The sequence below is a fragment of the Cherax quadricarinatus genome, chromosome 3, assembly GCF_038502225.1.
Source record: "Cherax quadricarinatus isolate ZL_2023a chromosome 3, ASM3850222v1, whole genome shotgun sequence".
Classification (NCBI taxonomy): domain Eukaryota; kingdom Metazoa; phylum Arthropoda; class Malacostraca; order Decapoda; family Parastacidae; genus Cherax; species Cherax quadricarinatus.
The window spans coordinates 49,118,882-49,144,796 of NC_091294.1; the positions used below are offsets into that span (position 1 = coordinate 49,118,882).

Genomic DNA, 25,915 nt, shown 5'->3' on the forward strand with positions numbered 1-25,915 from the left:
GAAGATTTCTGATATATAGGATCATCTTTGTAATCCTCCTCTGTCCGTTTTCCAGAGCATTTATATTCATTCTGTAATACGGTGACCAGAACTGAGCAGCATAGTCTAAATGAGGCCTAACAAAGAATATATAGAATAGAAGAACAACCTGAGGACTTCTATTATTTATACTTCTAGATATGAAGCCAAGAATTCTGTTAGCTTTATTGCGAACACTAATGCACTGTTGTAGATTACTGCTAACCAGAACTCCTAAATCCTTTTCGCAATCAGTAGTATTAAGATCTACATTATTTAGTTTATATGTGGCATGGTTATTTACCTGTCCAACATTTAGAACTTTGCATTTGTCAATATTAAACTGCATCTGCCACTTCTCCGACCATTGCATCAGTCTATTCAAATCATCCTGGAGTGCCCTAGTGTCCTCATTAGAATGAATTGGACGGCCTCTTTTGGTGTCATCAGCAAATTTGCTTATGTCGCTGTTTATTCCCTCATCTATGTCGTTTATGTAAATTGTGAAGAACAACGGACCCAACACTGACCCCTGAGGAACACCGCTTTTGACGTGCCCCCATTCTGATTTCTTCCCATTTATGCAAACTCTCTGCTGCATATTTGTCAGCCATGCCTCTACCCAGGAAAACAATTCTGCTCCTATTTCGTGTGCTTTAAGTTTCCTCAATAGCCTCTGGTGTGAAACTCTATCGAAAGCCTCACTAAAGTCCATATACACAATATCATATTCATTACCATGATCTACTTCCTCAAACACCTTAGTGAAAAAAGTTAGTAAATTCGTAAGACAGGAACGCCCCTTTGTAAAACCATGTTAAGATTCGTTAATCAATCTGTGCCTATCAAGATGGCTTCGAATTGCTTCGGCAATTATTGATTCCATAAATTTTCCCACTATGGAAGTAAGGCTTATTGGTCTATAGTTGTAAGCCAAGGACCTGTCACCTGCCTTGTAAATAGGTATTACATTTGCCATTTTCCACTTATCAGGCACTATGCCAGTTTGTAGTGATATGTTAAAAAGATTGGTCAAAGGTATGTTAAGTTCCTCTTTACATTCCTTTAACACCCTTGCAAACAGTTCATCAGGACCTGGGGATTTGTTAGGTTTTAGTTTCTCTATTTGTCTGAGGACCATGTCACTAGTTACCTCAATCGTGCATAGTTTATTATCGTCCTGTTCTACATAATCTATTATTTCAGGAATATCGCTAGTATATTCCTGGGTGAAAACTGAGAGGAAGTAGGTATTGAGAATTACACGCATATCCTTATCACTGTCAGTGATCTGACCAGAGTTACTCTTAAGTGGGCCAATCTTGTCCCTAATCTTACTTCTGTATACCTGAAAGAACCCTTTTGGGTTAGTCTTTGAATCCCTTGCGACCTTAGCCTCATAATCCCTTTTTGCTTTTCTTATTTATTTCTTTATTTCTCTCTTTAATTGAATGTACTGATTTCTTAACTGCCCATCCCCTCTTTTGATACGCCTATATATGCCTCTCTTTTGACCAATGAGATGTTTTAATCTATTGTTCATCCATTTGGGATCATTTTTGTTAGATCTAATTTCCCTACTGGGAACAAAAGTTGTCTGGGCAGCTAGAACTATGCTCTGAAAAACGTCATATTGGCAACCAACACCACCTGCCTGACCCATAGTCAGGACATCCCAATTTAGCTCACCCTGGTAATTTTTCAGTCCCATGAAGTCGGCCAAGCGAAAATCTGGGACAGAGATTTGATTGCAGTTATCTGGGTAATTCCGTGATATATTGAAACTAAGTGATTTGTGATCACTTTTCCTAAGCTCACCATTAACCTCAAGATTATTAATTAGTGAATCTTTGTTGGCAAGAACCAAGTCAAGCAGATTGTTTCCTCTAGTTGGTTCTGTCTCAACCTGTTCTAAAAAGCAATCCTGAACCGTATGAAGAAAGTCACTAGACTCAAGATTTCCTGTCATGTTGTTCCAATCAATTTGTCTAAAGTTAAAATCTTCCATTATCACAACATTTTCATATCTAGATGCCTTATGAAGTTCGTCCCATAGCAGCTTACTACACCCCCTATCAAGGTTTGGGGGCCTATAAATCACACCCAAAATTAATTTGTCAAGTCCCTCGAGAAACTGTAGCCAAACAGATTCTGTGTTCGATGTTTCTAATCTTATATCATGTCTAAGACAACAATTTAAATTTCTCTGACATACATCGCCACACCACCACCCTTCCTGTTGACCCTATCAGTGTGGAATAGTTTATAACCCTGTATGTTGCATTTAGAAGGCATTTCTCTATCTTTCAGGTTGAACCAGGTCTCTGTTATACCAATAAGATCTATATTACCTACACTTGCAAGTAATCTTCGCTCATCTATCTTATTTCTTAGACTCCTACTATTTGTATAATAAACCTTAAGGGAGCTAGCCACTCGTTGCCCTCTACTATATCTCTTCGTTTGTTGATCAATTGATTTGCCATTACTACCAACTTTATTTTGAATATTATCTTTTAAACATATCCCTGAGGTATCCCGGTAATAACTGCTGTAGCCTGATTGTTTCCCACAAACACCCATACCTCTATACTCTATCAGTTTAAATTCCTAGACAAGTCATCAATTACCCTCTCAATCGAATTGGCTAATGCATCCACTCCATCCCCAGAGAGATGAACCCCATCCCTTGCATACATACCACGTTTGCCAAAGAATAGGTCCCAGTTATCAATGAATGGGATTGCAAGTTCATTGCAGTACCTGTCTAGCCAGCAATTTATACCAGTTGCCCTAGACATCCATTCTTTGCCCACTCCCTTTCTAGGCAAGATGCTACATATGACTGGGATCCCTCCCTTAGACCTAACTACTTCTATGGCTGACCTGTACTTATCCAGCAACTCCTCTCTCCTGCCCTTCGGAATGTCATTACCCCCAGCACTAAGACAGATAAATAACACCACTACTACTACCTCTTCTACTACTACTACTACTACTACTACTACTACTACTTCTACTACTACTACTACAACTACCACCACCACCTCTTCCTGCCTATATATAGCCGTCCTGCTCCACTTCTGGTTAGTGTGACTTTGTAAATGGTCCAAGTCGGACCGAAACGTCGTCGTAAGCTTCTCTCTTTTATGTGCGGGTTATTTGTGTACTAAGACAGATAATGGGAATGTTCCCATTACCTGCCATAATATTATCAAACCTGCTGACTATGTCACCAACACCAGCTCCAGGAAGGCACACTCTCTGTCTGACCTGTCTGTCTCTGTTACAAAAAGCATGGTCCATATATCTTACCTGAGAATCACCTACTATTAAAATATTCTTACCTTGATTAGCAGGGGAATCAGTGGTACCTTCAACCTCACTAACCACTGAAGTACCCTCGTCTTGGAGAACAGAGAATCTATTTCCTACCTTCACATGTTCTCTGTTAACTCCCCTCATCTTCCTTCTTCCTGAACTCTGAACCACTTGCCACTTAAAGCAGCTGCCACTATCACTGCTGGTGACCATTTCCTCCTTACCAGCTAAATCCTTTTCACACTCACTCCCAAACTCGTCTATGCGAAGCTTCAGGTTCCTATTTTCCTCCTGAAGAAGAAGAATCTCCTTAACACTTGAACCTGAGATTCTAAAACACTACAACAAGCCATGGTACTTGGTAACAGCCCATGCTAACTCCAAAGAGCTTAGGCAGGTATGACCACACGTGACCACTGACCTCAGCGTACTGACCATTGAGAATTCATAATTTATATGATATGATAAACTCATTATTAAACAAATCTTCACTAGCTTTCTGATACGATTTAGTTTACATTGTGATATAACCAAGTCTGTTTCTAATACGTGTCCTTGATGTATTCCAGGTCAACTGTGTGTTGTGCAGTGAATGAACCCACGACGCCAGGACAACAATATTCGCGTTCCATCAACTGTGAAAGCTGAAACACTATAAACACAACTCACATGTTACTGACAATACTGCAAAACCTAAGTTATCAAAGACACAACTCATGAAATAATAACTGAATTATAAAAGCTAAAACGCTGTGAAAATCATTATGAAAATCAAGATGCAGGCTAAGCAGTGAAGTATATAAAAACTAAAGATATTCATAATTCACAAATGTGCGAACAGATGAGGAAAAAAATAAACCAGTGTTCAGTGACTTTATTCACGAGAAAATAATTCAAAATAGATGTCAGCAGCCACTAGCCTGGCAGCGCAGACCAGCCACTAGCCTGGCAGCGCAAACCGGCCACTAGCCTGGCAGCGCAGACCAGCCACTAGCCTGGCAGCGCAGACCTGCCACTAGCCAGGCAGCACAGACCTGCCACTAGCCTGGCAGCGCAGACCTGCCACTAGCCAGGCAGCACAGACCAGCCACTAGCCTGGCAGCGCAGACCAGCCACTAGCCTGGCAGCGCAGACCAGCCACTAGCCTGGCAGCGCAGACCTGCCACTAGCCAGGCAGCACAGACCAGCCACTAGCCAGGCAGCACAGACCTGCCACTAGCCTGGCAGCGCAGACCAACCACTAGCCTGGCAGCGCAGACCAGCAACTAGCCTGGCAGTGCAGACCAGCCACTAGCCTGGCAGCGCAGACCTGCCACTAGCCAGGCAGCACAGACCAGCCACTAGCCAGGCAGCACAGACCTGCCACTAGCCTGGCAGCGCAGACCAACCACTAGCCTGGCAGCGCAGACCAAACACTAGCCTGGCAGCGCAGACCAGCCACTAGCCTGGCAGCGCAGACCAAACACTAGCCTGGCAGCGCAGACCAAACACTAGCCTGGCAGCGCAGACCAGCCACTAGCCTGGCAGCGCAGACCAGCCACTAGCCTGGCAGCGCAGACCAAACACTAGCCTGGCAGCGCAGACCAGCCACTAGCCTGGCAGCGCAGACCAAACACTAGCCTGGCAGCGCAGACCAGCCACTAGCCTGGCAGCGCAGACCAGCCAATAGCCTGGCAGCACAGACCAGCCACTAGCCTGGCAGCGCAGACCAGCCACTAGCCTGGCAGCGCAGACCAAACACTAGCCTGGCAGCGCAGACCAAACACTAGCCTGGCAGCGCAGACCAGCCACTAGCCTGGCAGCGCAGACCAGCCACTAGCCTGGCAGCGCAGACCAAACACTAGCCTGGCAGCGCAGACCAGCCACTAGCCTGGCAGCGCAGACCAAACACTAGCCTGGCAGCGCAGACCAGCCACTAGCCTGGCAGCGCAGACCAGCCACTAGCCTGGCAGCACAGACCAGCCACTAGCCTGGCAGCGCAGACCAGCCACTAGCCTGGCAGCGCAGACCAGCCACTAGCCTGGCAGCGCAGACCAGCCACTAGCCAGGCAGCGCAGACCAGCCACTAGCCTGGCAGCGCAGACCAGCCACTAGCCTGGCAGCGCCGACTTTGTACCGGTGTCCCTGTGTGAACACACTACCAACAAGCTTAATACAATTTGAAATGTTTCACTGAGACATGTGTGCGTCACAAGATACATGAACAGACTCCAGTGAAGGTAACGAATCAATCTGCTACAATGATCTACACCTGATGGGATATTTCTTGTGGATAATATCAAGTGATGTTTATGAAATAGACGAAAAACCATTACGTCATTAAAGAAAATCATTAATCACATTATAAAATAAAAAAAAAATATGTTGAGTGATAAAAAAGAAGAAAAGAAAAAAAAATTAACTGAATAGACTTAAAAAAGTTACATCTAATTAAAAGAGACATAGTAACACACTGGTCTGGTCAGCACCCATAGTGCAGCAACACACTGGTCTGGTCACCACCCATAGTGCAGCAACACAGTGGTCTGGTCACCACCCATAGTGCAGCAACACAGTGGTCTGGTCACCACCCATAGTGCAGCAACACAGTGGTCTGGTCACCACCCATAGTGCAGCAACACAGTGGTCTGGTCACCACCCATAGTGCAGCAACACAGTGGTCTGGTCATCACCCGTAGTGCAGCAACACAGTGGTCTGGTCACCACCCATAGTGCAGCAACACAGTGGTCTGGTCATCACCCGTAGTGCAGCAACACAGTGGTCTGGTCACCACCCGTAGTGCAGCAACACAGTGGTCTGGTCACCACCCATAGTGCAGCAACACACTGGTCTGGTCACCACCCATAGTGCAGCAACACACTGGTCTGGTCACCACCCGTAGTGCAGCAACACACTGGTCTGGTCACCACCCATAGTGCAGCAACACACTGGTCTGGTCACCACCCGTAGTGCAGCAACACACTGGTCTGGTCACCACCCATAGTGCAGCAACACACTGGTCTGGTCACCACCCGTAGTGCAGCAACACACTGGTCTGGTCACCACCCATAGTGCAGCAACACACTGGTCTGGTCACAACCCATAGTGCAGCAACACACTGGTCTGGTCACCACCCATAGTGCAGCAACACACTGGTCTGGTCACCACCCATAGTGCAGCAACACACTGGTCTGGTCACCACCCGTAGTGCAGCAACACACTGGTCTGGTCACCACCCGTAGTGCAGCAACACACTGGTCTGGTCACCACCCGTAGTGCAGCAACACACTGGTCTGGTCACCACCCGTAGTGCAGCAACACACTGGTCTGGTCACCACCCGTAGTGCAGCAACACAGTGATCTGGTCACCACCCGTAGTGCAGCAACACTCTGGTCTGGTCACCACCCATAGTGCAGCAACACACTGGTCTGGTCACCACCCATAGTGCAGCAACACACTGGTCTGGTCACCACCCGTAGTGCAGCAACACAGTGATCTGGTCACCACCCGTAGTGCAGCAACACACTGGTCTGGTCACCACCCGGAGTGCAGCAACACAGTGATCTGGTCACCACCCGTAGTGCAGCAACACACTGGTCTGGTCACCACCCAAAGTGCAGCAACACACTGGTCTGGTCACCACCCGTAGTGCAGCAACACACTGGTCTGGTCACCACCCGTAGTGCAGCAACACAGTGGTCTGGTCACCACCCGTAGTGCAGCAACACACTGGTCTGGTCACCACCCATAGTGCAGCAACACAGTGGTCTTGTCACCACCCGTAGTGCAGCAACACACTGGTCTGGTCACCACCCGTAGTGCAGCAACACACTGGTCTGGTCACCACCCGTAGTGCAGCAACACAGTGGTCTGGTCACCACCCATAGTGCAGCAACACACTGGTCTGGTCACCACCCGTAGTGCAGCAACACACTGGTCTGGTCACCACCCATAGTGCAGCAACACACTGGTCTGGTCACCACCCATAGTGCAGCAACACACTGGTCTGGTCACCACCCGTAGTGCAGCAACACACTGGTCTGGTCACCACCCATAGTGCAGCAACACACTGGTCTGGTCACCACCCGTAGTGCAGCAACACACTGGTCTGGTCACCACCCATAGTGCAGCAACACACTGGTCTGGTCACCACCCGTAGTGCAGCAACACACTGGTCTGGTCACCACCCGTAGTGCAGTAACACACTGGTCTGGTCACCACCCATAGTGCAGCAACACACTGGTCTGGTCATCACCCGTAGTGCAGCAACACACTGGTCTGGTCACCACCCGTAGTGCAGCAACACACTGGTCTGGTCACCACCCATAGTGCAGCAACACACTGGTCTGGTCATCACCCGTAGTGCAGCAACACACTGGTCTGGTCACCACCCATAGTGCAGCAACACACTGGTCTGGTCACCACCCGTAGTGCAGCAACACACTGGTCTGGTCACCACCCGTAGTGCAGCAACACACTGGTCTGGTCACCACCCGTAGGGCAGCAACACACTGGTCTGGTCACCACCCGTAGTGCAGCAACACACTGGTCTGGTCACCACCAGTAGTGCAGTAACACACTGGTCTGGTCACCACCCATAGTGCAGCAACACACTGGTCTGGTTATCACCCGTAGTGCAGCAATACACTGGTCTGGTCATCACCAGTAGTGCAGCAGCAACACACTGGTCTGGTCATCACCCGTAGTGCAGCAACACAGTGGTCTGGTCATCACCCGTAGTGCAGCAACACAGTGGTCTGGTCATCACCCGTAGTGCAGCAACACAGTGGTCTGGTCACCACCCGTAGTGCAGCAACACAGTGGTCTGGTCATCACCCGTAGTGCAGCAACACAGTGGTCTGGTCACCACCCGTAGTGCAGCAACACAGTGGTCTGGTCACCACCCGTAGTGCAGCAACACACTGGTCTGGTCACCACCCGTAGTGCAGCAACACAGTGGTCTGGTCACCACCCGTAGTGCAGCAACACAGTGATCTGGTCACCACCCGTAGTGCAGCAACACACTGGTCTGGTCACCACCCATAGTGCAGCAACACACTGGTCTGGTCACCACCCGTAGTGCAGCAACACAGTGATCTGGTCACCACCCGTAGTGCAGCAACACACTGGTCTGGTCATCACCCGTAGTGCAGCAACACACTGGTCTGGTCACCACCCGTAGTGCAGCAACACACTGGTCTGGTCACCACCCGTAGTGCAGCAACACACTGGTCTGGTCATCACCCGTAGTGCAACAACACACTGGTCTGGTCATCACCCGTAGTGCAACAACACACTGGTCTGGTCATCACCCGTAGTGCAGCAACACACTGGTCTGGTCATCACCCGTAGTGCAACAACACACAGGTCTGGTCATCACCCGTAGTGCAACAACACACTGGTCTGGTCACCACCCGTAGTGCAGCAACACACTGGTCTGGTCACCACCCGTAGTGCAACAACACACTGGTCTGGTCATCACCCGTAGTGCAACAACACACTGGTCTGGTCACCACCCGTAGTGCAGGAACACACTGGTCTGGTCACCACCCGTAGTGCAGCAACACACTGGTCTGGTCACCACCCATAGTGCAGTAACACACTGGTCTGGTCACCACCCGCAGTGCAGCAACACACTGGTCTGGTCACCACCCGTAGTGCAGCAACACACTGGTCTGGTCACCACCCGTAGTGCAACAACACACTGCTCTGGTGACCACCCGTAGTGCAGCAACACACTGGTCTGGTCACCACCCGTCGTGCAGCAACACACTGGTCTGACCACCACCCGTTGTACAGCAACACACTCGTCTGGTCAGCACCCGTAGTGCAGCAACACACTGGTCTGGTCACAATCCGTAGTACAGCAACACACTGGTTTGGTCACCACCCGTAGTGCAGCAACACACTGGTTTGGTCACCACCCGTAGTGCAGGAACACACTGGTTTGGTCACCACCCGTAGTACAGCAACACACTGGTTTGGTCACCACCCGTAGTACAGCAACACACTGGTTTGGTCACCACCCGTAGTACAGCAACACACTGGTTTGGTCACCACCCGTAGTGCAGGAACACACTAGTCTTGTCGCCACCCGTAGTGCAGCAACACACTCGTCTGGTCACCATCCGTAGTACAACAACACACTGGTCTGGTCACCACCCGTAGTGCAGCAACACAGTCGTCTGTTCACCATCCGTAGTGCAGCAACACACTGGTCTGGTCACCACCCGTAGTGCAACAACACACTGGTCTGGTCACCACCCGTAGTGCAACAACACACTGGCCTGGTCACCACCCGTAGTGCAGCAACACACTGGTCTGGTCACCACCCGTAGTGCAGCAACACACTGGTCTGGTCACCACCCGTAGTACAGCAACACACTGGTCTGGTCACCACCCTTAGTGCAGCAACACACTGGTCTGGTCATCACCCGTAGTACAGCAACACACTGGTCTGCTCCAAACTCGTAGTAAAATAACACACTGGTCTGGTCACCACCCCTAGTGCAGCAACACAACGGTCTGGTCACCACCTGTAGTGCAGCAACACACTGGTCTGGTCACCACCCATAGTACAGGAACACACTGGTCTGATTATCACCCGTAGTGCAGCATCACACTGCTCTGGTTACCACCCGTAGTGTAGCAACACACTGGTCTGGTCACCACCCGTAGTGCAGCAACACACTGGTCTGGTCATCACCCGTAGTACAGCAACACACTGGTCTGCTCCAAACTCGTAATAAAGCAACACACTGGTCTGGTCACCACCCGTAGTGCAGCAACACAACGGTCTGGTCACCACCCGTAGTGCAGCAACACACTGGTCTGGTCACCACCCATAGTACAGGAACACACTGGTCTGATTATCACCCGTAGTGCAGCAACACACTGCTCTGGTTAGCACCCGTAGTGTAGCAACACGCTTGTCTGGTCACCATCCGTAGTGCAGCAACACACTGGTCTGGTCACCATCCGTAGTGCAACACACACTGGTCTGGTCTCCACCCATGGTGCAACAACTCACGGTCACCACCCGTAGTGCAGCAACACAATGGCCTGGCCACCACCCGTGGTGCAGCAGCAACACTGGTCACCACCCTTAGTGCAGCAACAAACTCGTCTGGTCACCACCCTTAGTGCAGCAACACACTGTCCTGATCACCTCGCGTGGTTAAGGAACACATTGGCCTGGTCAACACCCGTAGTGCAACAACACACTGGTTTGGTCACCACCCGTGGTGAAGCAACACACGCTGGTCTGGTCAACACCCGCAGTGAAGCAACACACACTGGTCTAGTGGACACCCGTGGTGAGGCAACACACTGGTCTGGTCAACACCCGTGGTGAAGCAACACACACTGATCTGGTCAACACCCGTGGTGAACTAACACACACTGGTCTGGTCAACACCCGTGGGCAAGCAACACACGCTGGTCTGGTCAACACCTGTGGTGAAGGAACACATACTACTCTGGTCAACACCTGTGGTGAAGCAACACACACTGGTTTGGTCAACACCTGTGGTGAAGCAACACACACTGGTCTGGTCAGCACCTGTGGTAAAGGAACACACACTGGTCTGGTCAACACCCGTGGTGAAGCAACACACACTGGTCTGGTCAACACATGTGGTGAAGCAACACACACGGGTGGTAGGGTCTGATCAACACCTTTGGTGAAGCAACACACACTGGTCTGGTCAACACCTGTGGTGAAGCAACACACACTGGTCTGGTCAACACCTGTGGTGAAGCAACACACACTGGTCTGGTCAACACCTGTAGTGAAGCAACACACACTGGTCTGGTCAACACCTGTAGTGAAGCAACACACACTGGTCTGGTCAACACATGTGGTGAAGCAACACACACGGGTGGCCGGGTCTGATCAACACCTTTGGTGAAGCAACACACACTGGTCTGGTCAACACCTGTGGTGAAGCAACACACACTGGTCTGGTCAACACCTGTGGTGAAGCAACACACACTGGTCTGGTCAACACCTGTAGTGAAGCAACACACACTGGTCTGGTCAACACCTGTAGTGAAGCAACACACACTGGTCTGGTCAACACATGTGGTGAAGCAACACACACGGGTGGCCGGGTCTGATCAACACCTTTGGTGAAGCAACACACACTGGTCTGGTCAACACCTGTGTTGAAGCAACACACACTGGTCTGGTCAACACCTGTGGTGAAGCAACACACACTGGTCTGGTCAACACCTGTAGTGAAGCAACACACACTGGTCTGGTCAACACCTGTGGCGAAGCAACACTCACTGGTCTGGCCAACACCTGTGGTGAAGCAACACACACTGGTCTGGTCAACACCTGTAGTGAAGCAACACACACTGGTCTGGTCAACACCTGTGGTGAAGCAACACACACTGGTCTGGCCAACACCTGTGGTGAAGCAACACACACTGGTCTGGTCAACACCTGTGGTGAAGCAACACTCACTGGTCTGGACAACACCCGTGGTGAATCAACACACACTGGTCTGGTCAACACCTGTGGTGAAGCAACACACACTGGTCTGGTCAACACCCGTGGTGAAGCAACACACACGGGTCGGGTCTGATCAACACCTATGGTGAATCAACACACACTGGTCTAGTCAACACCTGTGGTGAAGCAACACACACTGGTCTGGTCAACACCTGTAGTGAAGCAACACACACTGGTCTGGTGAACACCTGTGGTGAAGCAACACACACTGGTCTGGTGAACACCTGTGGTGAAGCAACACACACTGGTCTGGTGAACACCTGTGGTGAAGCAACACACACTGGTCTGGTGAACACCTGTGGTGAAGCAACACACACTGGTCTGGTCAACACCTGTGGTGAAGCAACACACACTGGTCTGGTCAACACCTGTGGTGAAGCAACACACTAAAAGAACATGAAACCGGGTTATGAAAATTAATTCTACCACAACAAAACTGACACAGGAATTCAATATATTTGAAGCGCAAAAGAGACTAAGAGAATATTTGATTAACAGGCTTCAAAAGAAACTGTAGGTAAAAAGAAGTGTAAATATATAACGAGAGGGAGGGCGAAAATGCAAAAAAATATACTACGAATCTTCTGAAAACTAAATGGTTCAGTTTATTTTCTCAGAGTACACTAAAGGTAACAAGACAGGGAACAGAATAAATATTGTCTAAGTTAGAACAGTAACAAACCAAACTGGAAAGATACAAGTGAAACACAGCCAAATAAAACAATTATTCGGAAAGACAGAGTGATGATCAGCGATTCTATAGCAAGTAAAAAAGAACCCACATCAATAAAGATGTCATGAAATCTTGTTTTCTTTTAACGTATTAAACAAGTGAACACACATATCAAAAATAAGTGCAGACAAAAAAGTGAATAAAAACATAACTGAGCACAAAACAGTGAACTCCAAAAATATCAGTAAATCCAAAAAAATATAAACATTGAAATATGAGAATAAATCACAAAACGGTAGAGTATAGGAGACAGCAACATCAAGAAGCTGAAAATTAGCTACGTAAGAAACCAGTGAACAAAAATGAATACTTTCACATACAAAAAAATACTTTACCATTGAGTTAAAGATGATATAATAAAATGATGAAATATATCAACGAAAAAGAAGGAGAAAACGAAAACAGAGCAGCCGAGAGAAACCCAAAGTATAAATCAGAGACGAAATAAATAAAGTGAGAAAGGGAAATAAAGCAACGAAGAAAAATAAGATAACAAGTAAATCACTCGGAAGGGAACAAGAAAGAAATAGACGAGAATAAATCTCTGACAAGGACGAGCAGAAAAAAAGATGATGGGGAAGACGACAACAGTGGTGGCGAAGATGGTGTGTGTACTCGGTCTTCTGCCCCTCACTATGAGTGACCAAGATGGAGGTAAGTGGCTCTCTGCTGCCTTACTAGTGAGAGGGAGGGAAAAAGAAGAGGACGAGGCGGTGCTAGGGACTAACGTAGGGAAGGAGATAGGTAGAAGAATAGAGCAGATGGCTAAAGGATGGGAGACTATATAATAAGCGTACTTTCAAAATTACTAGTCTGAATTCTTCCCTACTATTATTTTCTAAAACTACTAGAATTACAGAGACATCATCTGCTTCAACAGATGGCAGGCAGGGTCACTGACACCACACAAAACACTTCTGACTTGTGAGAGGTAAGACTTGCTGGCTAGTATAGTAGAAAAACATATGGAGAGAAACATCAGAGACTGAACAAGTCAGCAGAGTTCTATTTAGAGGGAAAAGTAGCTTCACAGCACATAGTGTCTTTCCACTATACCATTCTAATTAATAATGTCACAAAATCTTCATAGAAAAATATAATAATGCATTTAGATTCCGTAATGAGGGCTGAGAAAGCTTCATCATCGCAATTACAAACTGTCAATACATGTGTGAGGAGCTTTCTCGCTGAACCTATGCAATACAAACTGTCCTCTAGACCGGCAAGCAAATCACAAACAAATGGAACAGTCATCTTAAAAACATAAATAAACATAAGTACACGTCTGCCCAAGTCTCCACTGAAACAAGATATTCCACAACAGTTATCTAAAATATGACTTTCATTAATATGCTACTTTAGCAGATTTAACAAAGAAAATGGAATACGCAGAGAGATAGAGATTTTTTCTCAAATCTTAATATTAAAATAAATGAAAATAATAATTTAATCTTTCAAAGAAAATGAGTATATATTGTAATCTGATGGGTGGCCACACCTAGACGTTGACAGTAAAAGAATAAAAGTTTAAGTTAAAATATGCATTCACATGTAGGTATTAATTAATTCTGGTCACCCCACAACCAGTTCTGCTCTACCACAAATCCCTCTCTCCTCCCCTCTCCCCCCACCAACGTAACCCATCAGACGACAAAAACACATGAAAACATGCATATCCACCCTCCACCAACATAAATCAACAACAACAACAACAAATGGAACAATGACACAGCTGCCTTTTCTACCAGCATAACCCACCCTCCTCTCTCCTCGCTCCACCTCCCCCTTCCCCTCGTTATGTTGGAGCGCTAGGCTAATCCTTCATCTTTCTCAATTCACATCATTAGGAACCTTCGTTATATCGTTTAAGTCTCATTTAAGTCCTAACCACCATTCCACTTATTTTTTCCAAAAGAATTATTTCAACTTTTTGTTGAAGATTTTTTTGCTATGTCCTATTAGCTCTTAATTTACTTTTTTTTATATTTTTTTTCTAACAGTTTTTCTGCAAACGTTATGCTCACTATTTGTGTAATTTATTTTTCTTAGAATTCTTTTCTTATAATTCTCATAACCTTTGTGATTCTAGAGATTTCAAACCTCTTCGGCTATATTGTACATGCACTTGAATCTGCTTACTGAGTCTGCTGTAATAACTTCCATATACAGAGCATTCACTGTTCGGATAATGTGTGCTTTTTGTGATTATTCAGCACTGTGTTTACTCCGAGATCCTTCTCTTTCTGTGTGACCTAGGCTCTGCTCGGTCCCTGGTTTGTCCTTCCTCTTTGTTCATAACTTTACACTTTCTGGCGTTGATTTCCGTGAACCAGTTGTCTGGGCATTCCTACGAAGTGTCCAAGTTCCTGGATTGAGAGAGAGAGAGAGAGAGAGAGAGAGAGAGAGAGAGAGGAGAGAGAGAGAGAGAGAGAGAGAGAGAGAGAGAGAGAGAGAGAGAGAGGAGAGAGAGAGAGAGAGAGAGTGAGAGAGAGAGAGAGTGAGAGAGGAGAGAGAGAGAGAGAGAGGAGAGAGAGAGAGAGAGAGAGGGAGAGAGAGAGAGAGAGAGAGAGAGAGAGAGAGAGAGAGAGAGAGAGAGAGAGAGAGAGAGAGAGAGAGAGAGAGAATCAGAGAGCGACAGACATACAGAGAGACATTCATGACAGAGACAGACAGACAGCCTTAAAGACACAAACAGAGAAACTATTAATATATCAAGAAATATAATGGGCCTAATATTTCTAAGAAAGCCGGTCATAGACGGAGACAAAGAGAGGCGATCTCATTTACATTATATGAAGGTCTGAGGGGCTGCAATACATTAAACAATTCAATATTTGACGTGCAATCTTTATATTCACTCGGTATTCAACAGAGAAGAATTTCCTCAGTATTTCTTTGTAATGCCCTGCAAGAACTGGACGGAATTTAATCTCTGTGCAAAGTAAATGCAGTTGGTTGTTGAGATCTCAAACACATTTACAATATTCGTAGATTTCTACCTACATGGATGTTAAAAATTAGGTTAAAAATAGAGGGGAGGGCTAATAATGTTTGATAAAGTCGGCTATTTGTCTCAAAGTCGCAGTGCCCTGTTTCACAGCGTCTTCCTCCGACGGACTAATGGAAATCTTCAGAGATATCACCCTTTCAGGGAGGACAACTTTAATGCAGGCGATAGGGCCTTAATCCAAGGAATTGGAGCTATACCGACACCACTCCCCTGCCTTTCTTTGGTCTTTTCACTTGCATTAGGATGCTTCTAATTCCAATAATAATAATAATAATAATAATAATAATAATAATAATAATAATAATAATAATATTATTATTATTATTATTATTATTATTATTATTATTATTATTATTGGTAGTAGTAGTAGTAGTAGTAGTAGTAGTATATTCATATGAGATATTTAATAGGAAAGGTTAAACATAACCTCGGGAATGGTATGGGTAGTGAGTAATCAGGTTTGGTCTGACAGAGAGAGAGAGAGAGAGAGAGAGAGGGAAAGGGCCGCTCCATTTTCTTGCATCAAGAGCCCTTCACCAGTATTAGGGCACCCTCCACCTCCTTCCCACCCTACCTCGTCCCTCTCCCTTGAAGAGTTAAAATTCGAAGACAATTTACGATACAAAAGTAAAACATGGCGGAGTCTGTGTCTCACATTCAGTGTACGGAGGATCGAACCTCGCAAAAAACTCTTTTCTCTCTTGCTCTGGGTGACTCGCCTGGGTTCAGCTGCTCACAGCTAAACCCACGTTGGCCTTTTTGGTTATTATTTCTTTTCATGGTATCAGTTTCAGTTTCTGAGCTTCAAGTTGTTATTGAAGTGTTGCTAGTGACGTCACCTGGTGATCTGAGCATCACCGCCTCGTCTGACTTGAAGTTGTTATTGAAGTGTTGCTAGTGACGTCACCTGGTGATCTGAGCATCACCGCCTCGTCTGACTTCAAGTTGTTATTGAAGTGTTGCTAGTGACGTCACCTGGTGATCTGAGCATCACCGCCTCGTCTGACTTGAAGTTGTTATTGAAGTGTTGCTAGTGACGTCACCTGGTGATCTGAGCATCACCGCCTCGTCTGACTTCAAGTTGTTATTGAAGTGTTGCTAGTGACGTCACCTGGTGATCTGAGCATCACCGCCTCGTCTGACTTCAAGTTGTTATTGAAGTGTTGCTAGTGACGTCACCTGGTGATCTGAGCATCACCGCCTCGTCTGACTTCAAGTTGTTATTGAAGTGTTGCTAGTGACGTCACCTGGTGATCTGAGCATCACCGCCTCGTCTGACTTCAAGTTGTTATTGAAGTGTTGCTAGTGATGTCACCTGGTGATCTGAGCATCACCGCCTCGTCTGACTTCAAGTTGTTATTGAAGTGTTGCTAGTGATGTCACCTGGTGATCTGAGCATCACCGCCTCGTCTGACTTCAAGTTGTTATTGAAGTGTTGCTAGTGATGTCACCTGGTGATCTGAGCATCACCGCCTCGTCTGACTTCAAGTTTCCTTATTGATTTAACTATTTTTTATTGATGCAACTTTCTTTATTGCTGTAACTTTCCTTTTTGCTGTAACTTTCCTTATTGCTGTAACTTTCCTTATTGCTGTAACTTTCCTTATTGCTGTAACTTTCCTTATTGCTGTAACTTTCCTTATTGCTGTAACTTTCCTTATTGCTGTAACTTTCCTTATTGCTGTAACTTTCCTTATTGCTGTAACTTTTCTTATTGCTGTAACTTTCCTTATTGCTGTAACTTTCCTTATTGCTGTAACATCCGTTATTGCTGTAACTTTCCTTATTCCTGTAACTTTCCTTATTGCTGTAACTTTCCTTATTGTGGTAACTTTCCTTATTGCTGTAACTTTCCTTATTGCTGTAACTTTCATTATTGCAGTAACTTTCCTTATTGCTGTAACTTTCATTATTGCTGTTATAATTTTCCATATTGCTGTAATTTTCCTTACTGATGTAACTTTCCTTATTGCTGTAACTTTCCTTATTGCTGTAACTTTCCTTATTGCTGTAACTTTCCTTATTGCTGTAACTTTCCTTATTGCTGTAACTTTCCTTATTGCTGTAACTTTCCTTATTGCTGTAACTTTCCTTATTGCTGTAACTTTCCTTATTGCTGTAACTTTCCTTATTGCTGTAACTTTCCTTTTTGCTGTAACTTTCCTTTTTGCTGTAACTTTCCTTATTGCTGTAACTTTCCTTATTGCTGTAACTTTCCTTTTTGCTGTAACTTTTCTTATTGCTGTAACTTTCCTTTTTGCTGTAACTTTCCTTTTTGCTGTAACTTTTCTTATTGCTGTAACTTTCCTTATTGCTGTAACTTTTCTTATTGCTGTAACTTTCCTTATTGCTGTAACTTTCCTTATTGCTGTAACTTTCCTTATTGCTGTAACTTTTCTTATTGCTGTAACTTTCCTTTTTGCTGTAACTTTCCTTATTGCTGTAACTTTCCTTATTGCTGTAACTTTCCTTTTTGCTGTAACTTTTCTTATTGCTGTAACTTTTCTTATTGCTGTAACTTTTCTTATTGCTGTAACTTTCCTTATTGCTGTAACTTTCCTTATTGCTGTAACTTTCCTTATTGCTGTATCTTTTCTTATTGCTGTAACTTTCCTTATTCCTGTAACTTTCCTTATTCCTGTAACTCATTATTCCTGTAACTTTCCTTATTCCTGTAACCTTCCCTGTAACTTTCCTTATTGCTGTAACCTTCCTTATTGCTGTAACTTTCCTTATTGCTGTAACCTTCCTTATTGCTGTAACTTTCCTTATTGCTGTAACTTTTCTTATTGCTGTAACTTTCCTTATTACTGTAACGTTCTTTTTTGCTGTAACTTTTCTTATTGCTGTAACTTTCCTTATTGCTGTAACTTTCCTTATTGCTGCTGTAATTTTCCTTATTGCTGTAACTTTTCTTATTGCTGTAACTTTCCTTATTGCTGTAACTTTCCTTATTGCTGTAACATCCGTTATTGCTGTAACTTTCCTTATTCCTGTAACTTTCCTTATTGCTGTAACTTTCCTTATTGTGGTAACTTTCCTTATTGCTGTAACTTTCCTTATTGCTGTAACTTTCATTATTGCAGTAACTTTCCTTATTGCTGTAACTTTCATTATTGCTGTTATAATTTTCCATATTGCTGTAATTTTCCTTACTGATGTAACTTTCCTTATTGCTGTAACTTTCCTTATTGCTGTAACTTTCCTTATTGCGGTAACTTTCCTTATTGTTGTAACTTTCCTTATTGCTGTAACTTTCCTCATTGCTGCTGTAATTTTCTTTATTGCGGTAACTTTCCTTATTGCTGTAACTTTCCTTATTGCTGTTATAATTTTCATTATTGCTGTAAATTTTCTTACTGATGTAACTTTCCTTGTTGCTGTAACTTTCCTTATTGCTGTAACTTTCCTTTTTGCTGTAACTTTTCTTATTGCTGTAACTTTCATTATTGCTGTAACTTTCCTTATTGCTGTAACATCCCTTATTGCTGTAACTTTCCTTATTCCTGTAACTTTCCTTATTGCTGTAACTTTTCTTATTGCGGTAACTTTCCTTATTGCTGTAACTTTCCTTATTGCTGTAACTTTCCTTATTGCTGTAATTTTCCTTATTGCTGTAACTTTTCTTACTGATGTAACTTTCCTTATTGCTGCAACTTTCCTTATTGCTGTAACTTTCCTTTTTGCTGTAACTTTTCTTATTGCTGTAACTTTTCTTATTTTACTTTCCTTATTGCTGTAACTTTCCTTATTGCTGTAACTTTCCTTATTGCTGTAACTTTCCTTATTGCTGTAACATTTCTTATTGCTGTAACTTTCCTTATTCCTGTAACTTTCTGTATTGCTTTAACTTTCCTTATTGCTGTAACTTTCCTTATTGCTGTAACTTTCCTTATTGCTGTAACTTTCCTTTTTGCTGTAACTTTTCTTATTGCTGTAACTTTTCTTTTTGCTGTAACTTTCCTTATTACTGTAACTTTCCTTATTGCTGTAATTTTCCTTATTGTTGTAACTTTCCTTATTGCTGTAACTTTCCTTATTGCTGTAACTTTCCTTATTCCTGTAACTTTCCTTATTGCTGTAACCTTCCTTATTCCTGTAACTTTCCTTATTGCTGTAACTTTTCTTATTGCTGAAACATTCCTTATTGCTGTAACATTCCTTATTGCTGTAACTCTCCTTATTGCTGTAACTTTCCTTATTGTGGTAACTTTCCTTATTGCTGTAACTTTCCTTATTGCTGTAACTCTCCTTATTGCTGTAACTTTCCTTATTGCTGTAACTTTCCTTATTCCTGTAACTTTCCTTATTGCTGTAACCTTCCTTATTGCTGTAACTTTCCTTTTTGCTGTAACTTTTCTTATTGCTGTAACTTTTCTTATTTTACTTTCCTTATTGCTGTAACTTTCCTTATTGCTGTAACTTTCCTTATTGCTGTAACTTTCCTTATTGCTGTAACTTTCCTTATTGCTGTAACTTTCCTTATTGCTGTAACTTTCCTTTTTGCTGTAACTTTCCTTTTTGCTGTAACTTTCCTTATTGCTGTAACTTTCCTTATTGCTGTAACTTTCCTTTTTGCTGTAACTTTTCTTATTGCTGTAACTTTCCTTTTTGCTGTAACTTTCCTTTTTGCTGTAACTTTTCTTATTGCTGTAACTTTCCTTATTGCTGTAACTTTTCTTATTGCTGTAACTTTCCTTATTGCTGTAACTTTCCTTATTGCTGTAACTTTCCTTATTGCTGTAACTTTTCTTATTGCTGTAACTTTCCTTTTTGCTGTAACTTTCCTTATTGCTGTAACTTTCCTTATTGCTGTAACTTTCCTTTTTGCTGTAACTTTTCTTATTGCTGTAACTTTTCTTATTGCTGTAACTTTTCTTATTGCTGTAACTTTCCTTATTGCTGTAACTTTCCTTATTGCTGTAACTTTCCTTATTGCTGTATCTTTTCTTATTGCTGTAACTTTCCTTATTCCTGTAACTTTCCTTATTCCTGTAACTTTCATTATTCCTGTAACTTTCCTTATTCCTGTAACCTTCCCTGTAACTTTCCTTATTGCTGTAACCTTCCTTATTGCTGTAACTTTCCTTATTACTGTAACCTTCCTTATTGCTGTAACTTTCCTTATTGCTGTAACTTTTCTTATTGCTGTAACTTTCCTTATTACTGTAACGTTCTTTTTTGCTGTAACTTTTCTTATTGCTGTAACTTTCCTTATTGCTGTAACTTTCCTTATTGCTGCTGTAATTTTCCTTATTGCTGTAACTTTTCTTATTGCTGTAACTTTCCTTATTGCTGTAACTTTCCTTATTGCTGTAACATCCGTTATTGCTGTAACTTTCCTTATTCCTGTAACTTTCCTTATTGCTGTAACTTTCCTTATTGTGGTAACTTTCCTTATTGCTGTAACTTTCCTTATTGCTGTAACTTTCATTATTGCAGTAACTTTCCTTATTGCTGTAACTTTCATTATTGCTGTTATAATTTTCCATATTGCTGTAATTTTCCTTACTGATGTAACTTTCCTTATTGCTGTAACTTTCCTTATTGCTGTAACTTTCCTTATTGCGGTAACTTTCCTTATTGTTGTAACTTTCCTTATTGCTGTAACTTTCCTCATTGCTGCTGTAATTTTCTTTATTGCGGTAACTTTCCTTATTGCTGTAACTTTCCTTATTGCTGTTATAATTTTCATTATTGCTGTAAATTTTCTTACTGATGTAACTTTCCTTGTTGCTGTAACTTTCCTTATTGCTGTAACTTTCCTTTTTGCTGTAACTTTTCTTATTGCTGTAACTTTCCTTATTGCTGTAACTTTCCTTATTGCTGTAACATCCCTTATTGCTGTAACTTTCCTTATTCCTGTAACTTTCCTTATTGCTGTAACTTTTCTTATTGCGGTAACTTTCCTTATTGCTGTAACTTTCCTTATTGCTGTAACTTTCCTTATTGCTGTAATTTTCCTTATTGCTGTAACTTTTCTTACTGATGTAACTTTCCTTATTGCTGCAACTTTCCTTATTGCTGCAACTTTCCTTTTTGCTGTAACTTTTCTTATTGCTGTAACTTTTCTTATTTTACTTTCCTTATTGCTGTAACTTTCCTTATTGCTGTAACTTTCCTTATTGCTGTAACTTTCCTTATTGCTGTAACATTTCTTATTGCTGTAACTTTCCTTATTCCTGTAACTTTCTGTATTGCTTTAACTTTCCTTATTGCTGTAACTTTCCTTATTGCTGTAACTTTCCTTATTGCTGTAACTTTCCTTTTTGCTGTAACTTTTCTTATTGCTGTAACTTTTCTTTTTGCTGTAACTTTCCTTATTACTGTAACTTTCCTTATTGCTGTAATTTTCCTTATTGTTGTAACTTTCCTTATTGCTGTAACTTTCCTTATTGCTGTAACTTTCCTTATTCCTGTAACTTTCCTTATTGCTGTAACCTTCCTTATTCCTGTAACTTTCCTTATTGCTGTAACTTTTCTTATTGCTGAAACATTCCTTATTGCTGTAACATTCCTTATTGCTGTAACTCTCCTTATTGCTGTAACTTTCCTTATTGTGGTAACTTTCCTTATTGCTGTAACTTTCCTTATTGCTGTAACTCTCCTTATTGCTGTAACTTTCCTTATTGCTGTAACTTTCCTTATTCCTGTAACTTTCCTTATTGCTGTAACCTTCCTTATTGCTGTAACTTTCCTTATTGCTGTAACTTTTCTTATTGCTGAAACTTTCCTTATTGCTGTAACATTCCTTATTGCTGTAACTCTCCTTATTGCTGTAACTTTCCTTATTGTGGTAACTTTCCTTATTGCTGTAACCTTCCTTATTGCTGTAACTCTCCTTATTGCTGTAACTTTCCTTATTATGGTAACTTTCCTTATTGCTGTAACTTTCCTTATTGATGTTATAATTTTCCTTATTGCTGTAACTTTCCTTCTGATGTAACTTTCCTTACTGATGTAACTTTCCTTATTGCTGTAACTTTCCTTATTGCTGTAACTTTCCTTACTGCGGTAACTTTCCTTATTGCTGTAACTTTCCTTATTGCTGCAACTTTCCTTTTTGCTGTAACTTTTCTTATTGCTGTAACTTTTCTTATTTTACTTTCCTTATTGCTGTAACTTTCCTTGTTGCTGTAACTTTCCTTATTGCTGTAACTTTCCTTATTGCTGTAACATTTCTTATTGCTGTAACTTTCCTTATTCCTGTAACTTTCCGTATTGCTTTAACTTTCCTTATTGCTGTAACTTTCCTTATTGCTGTAACTTTCCTTATTGCTGTAACTTTCCTTTTTGCTGTAACTTTTCTTATTGCTGTAACTTTTCTTTTTGCTGTAACTTTCCTTATTACTGTAACTTTCCTTATTGCTGTAATTTTCCTTATTGTTGTAACTTTCCTTATTGCTGTAACTTTCCTTATTGCTGTAACTTTCCTTATTCCTGTAACTTTCCTTATTGCTGTAACCTTCCTTATTGCTGTAACTTTCCTTATTGCTGTAACTTTTCTTATTGCTGAAACTTTCCTTATTGCTGTAACATTCCTTATTGCAGTAACTCTCCTTATTGCTGTAACTTTCCTTATTGTGGTAACTTTCCTTATTGCTGTAACTTTCCTTATTGCTGTAACTCTCCTTATTGCTGTAACTTTCCTTATTGCTGTAACTTTCCTTATTCCTGTAACTTTCCTTATTGCTGTAACCTTCCTTATTGCTGTAACTTTCCTTATTGCTGTAACTTTTCTTATTGCTGAAACTTTCCTTATTGCTGTAACATTCCTTATTGCTGTAACTCTCCTTATTGCTGTAACTTTCCTTATTGTGGTAACTTTCCTTATTGCTGTAACCTTCCTTATTGCTGTAACTTTCCTTATTGCTGTAACTTTCCTTATTGTGGTAACTTTCCTTATTGCTGTAACTTTCCTTATTGATGTTATAATTTTCCTTATTGCTGTAACTTTCCTTCTGATGTAACTTTCCTTACTGATGTAACTTTCCTTATTGCTGTAACTTTCCTTATTGCTGTAACTTTCCTTATTGCGGTAACTTTCCTTATTGCTGTAACTTTCCTTATTGCTGTAACTTTCCTTATTGCTGTTATAATTTTCCTTATTGCTGTAACTTTCCTTTTTGATGTAACTTTCCTTATTACTGTAACTTTCCTTATTGTTGTAAAATTCCTTATTGCGGTAACTTTCCTTATTGCTGTAACTTTCCTTATTGCTGCTGTAATTTTCCTTATTACTGTAACTTTTCTTACTGATGTAACTTTCCTTATTGCTGTAACTTTCCTTATTGCTGTAACTTTCCTTATTGTTGTAACTTTCCTTATTGCTGTAACTTTCCATATTGCTTCTAACTTTCCTTATTGCTGTAACTTTCCTTATTGCTGTAACTTTCCTTATTGCTGCTGTAGTTTTCCTTATTACTGTAACTTTTCTTACTGATGTAACTTTCCTTATTGCTGTAACTTTCCTTATTGCTGTAACTTTCCTTATTGCTGTAACTTTCCTTATTGCTGTAACTTTCCATATTGCTTCTAACTTTCCTTATTGCTGTAACTTTCCTTTTTGCTGTAACTTTCCATATTGCTTCTAACTTTCCATATTGCTTCTAACTTTCCTTATTGCTGTAACTTTCCTTATTGCTGTAACTTTCCTTATTGCTGTAACTTTCCATATTGCTTCTAACTTTCCTTATTGCTGTAACTTTCCTTATTGCTTTAACTTTTCTTATTGCTGTAACTTTCCTTATTGCTGTAACTTTCCTTATTGCTGTAACTTTCCTTATTACTGTAACTTTCCTTATTGCTGTAATTTTCCTTATTGCTGTAACTTTTCTTATTGCTGTAACTTTCCTTTTCGCTGTAACTTTCCTTATTGCTGTAACTTTCCTTATTGCTGTAACTTTCCTTGTTGCGGTAACTTTCCTTATTGCTGTAACTTTCCTTATTGCTGTAACTTTCCTTATTGCTGTTATAATTTTCCTTATTGCTGTAACTTTCCTTATTGCTGTAACTTTCCTTATTGCTGTAACTTTCCTTATTGCTGTTATAATTTTCCTTATTGCTGTAACTTTCCTTATTGCTGTAACTTTCCTTATTGCTGTTATAATTTTCCTTATTGCTGTAACTTTCCTTATTGCTGTAACTTTCCTTATTGCTGTAACTTTCCTTATTGCTGTAACTTTCCTTATTGCTGTAATTTTCCTTATTGCTGTAACTTTTCTTATTGCTGTAACTTTCCTTATTGCTGTAACTTTCCTTATTGCTGTTATAATTTTCCTTATTGCTGTAACTTTCCTTATTGCTGTAACTTTCCTTATTGCTGTAACTTTCCTTATTGCTGTAACTTTCCTTATTGCTGTAACTTTCCTTATTGCTGTAATTTTCCTTATTGCTGTAACTTTTCTTATTGCTGTAACTTTCCTTATTGCTGTAACTTTCCTTATTGCTGTAACTTTCCTTACTGATGTAACTTTCCTTATTGCTGTAACTTTCCTTATTGCTGTAACTTTCCTTATTGCTGTAACTTTCCTTACTGATGTAACTTTCCTTATTGCTGTAACTTTCCTTATTGCTGTAACTTTCCTTACTGATGTAACTTTCCTTATTGCTGTAACTTTCCTTACTGATGTAACTTTCCTTATTGCTGTAACTTTCCTTATTGCTGTAACTTTCCTTACTGATGTAACTTTCCTTATTGCTGTAACTTTCCTTATTGCTGTAACTTTCCTTACTGATATAACTTTCCTTATTACTGTAACTTTTCTTGCCGATATTGCTTTCCTAATTTGCAAAGATGAGTTTTTTTTTTTTATCACATCTCAGCTCATTTCAAAGCTAAATACCATTTTAAGTATACTACCATCCCCCAGGATGCCACCCATTATCTAAGATATACCATCCCAACCCAGGATGCCACCCATTATCTAAGATATACCATCCCAACCTAGGATGCCACCCATTATCTAAGATATACCATCCCAACCCAGGATGCCACCCATTATCTAAGATATACCGTCCCAACCCAGGATGCCACCCTTTTTCTAAGATATACCATCCCAACCCAGGATGCCACCCATTATCTAAGATATACCGTCCCAACCCAGGATGCCACCCATTAGCTAAGATATACCATCCCAACCCCGGATGCCAACCATTATCTAAGATATATCGTCCCAACCCAGGATGCCACCCATTATCTAAGATATACCATCCCAACCCAGGATGCCACCCATTATCTAAGATATACCATCCCAACCCAGGATGCCACCCATTATCTAAGATATACCATCCCAACCCAGGATGCCAACCATTATCTAAGATATACCGTCCCA

General features: G+C 42.1%; 1 protein-coding gene across 3 annotated transcripts in view; it reads left to right on the plus strand.

Annotated features, from left to right (window-relative positions):
- Nucleotides 1-25,915, plus strand: part of LOC128684046 (uncharacterized) — a 919,796-nt gene that overhangs the window by 455,495 nt on the left and 438,386 nt on the right. For 2 of the 3 annotated variants that reach the window (XM_070091768.1, XM_070091784.1), the window contains exon 2: nt 12,456-13,225. In XM_070091768.1, coding sequence (XP_069947869.1) covers nt 13,141-13,225 — 85 coding nt within the window. In that variant the 5' untranslated portion in view covers nt 12,456-13,140. Of the gene's footprint in view, nt 1-5,422; nt 5,559-12,455; nt 13,226-25,915 lie in introns of those variants that run through there. The other variant, XM_070091774.1, reaches the window with a different exon arrangement.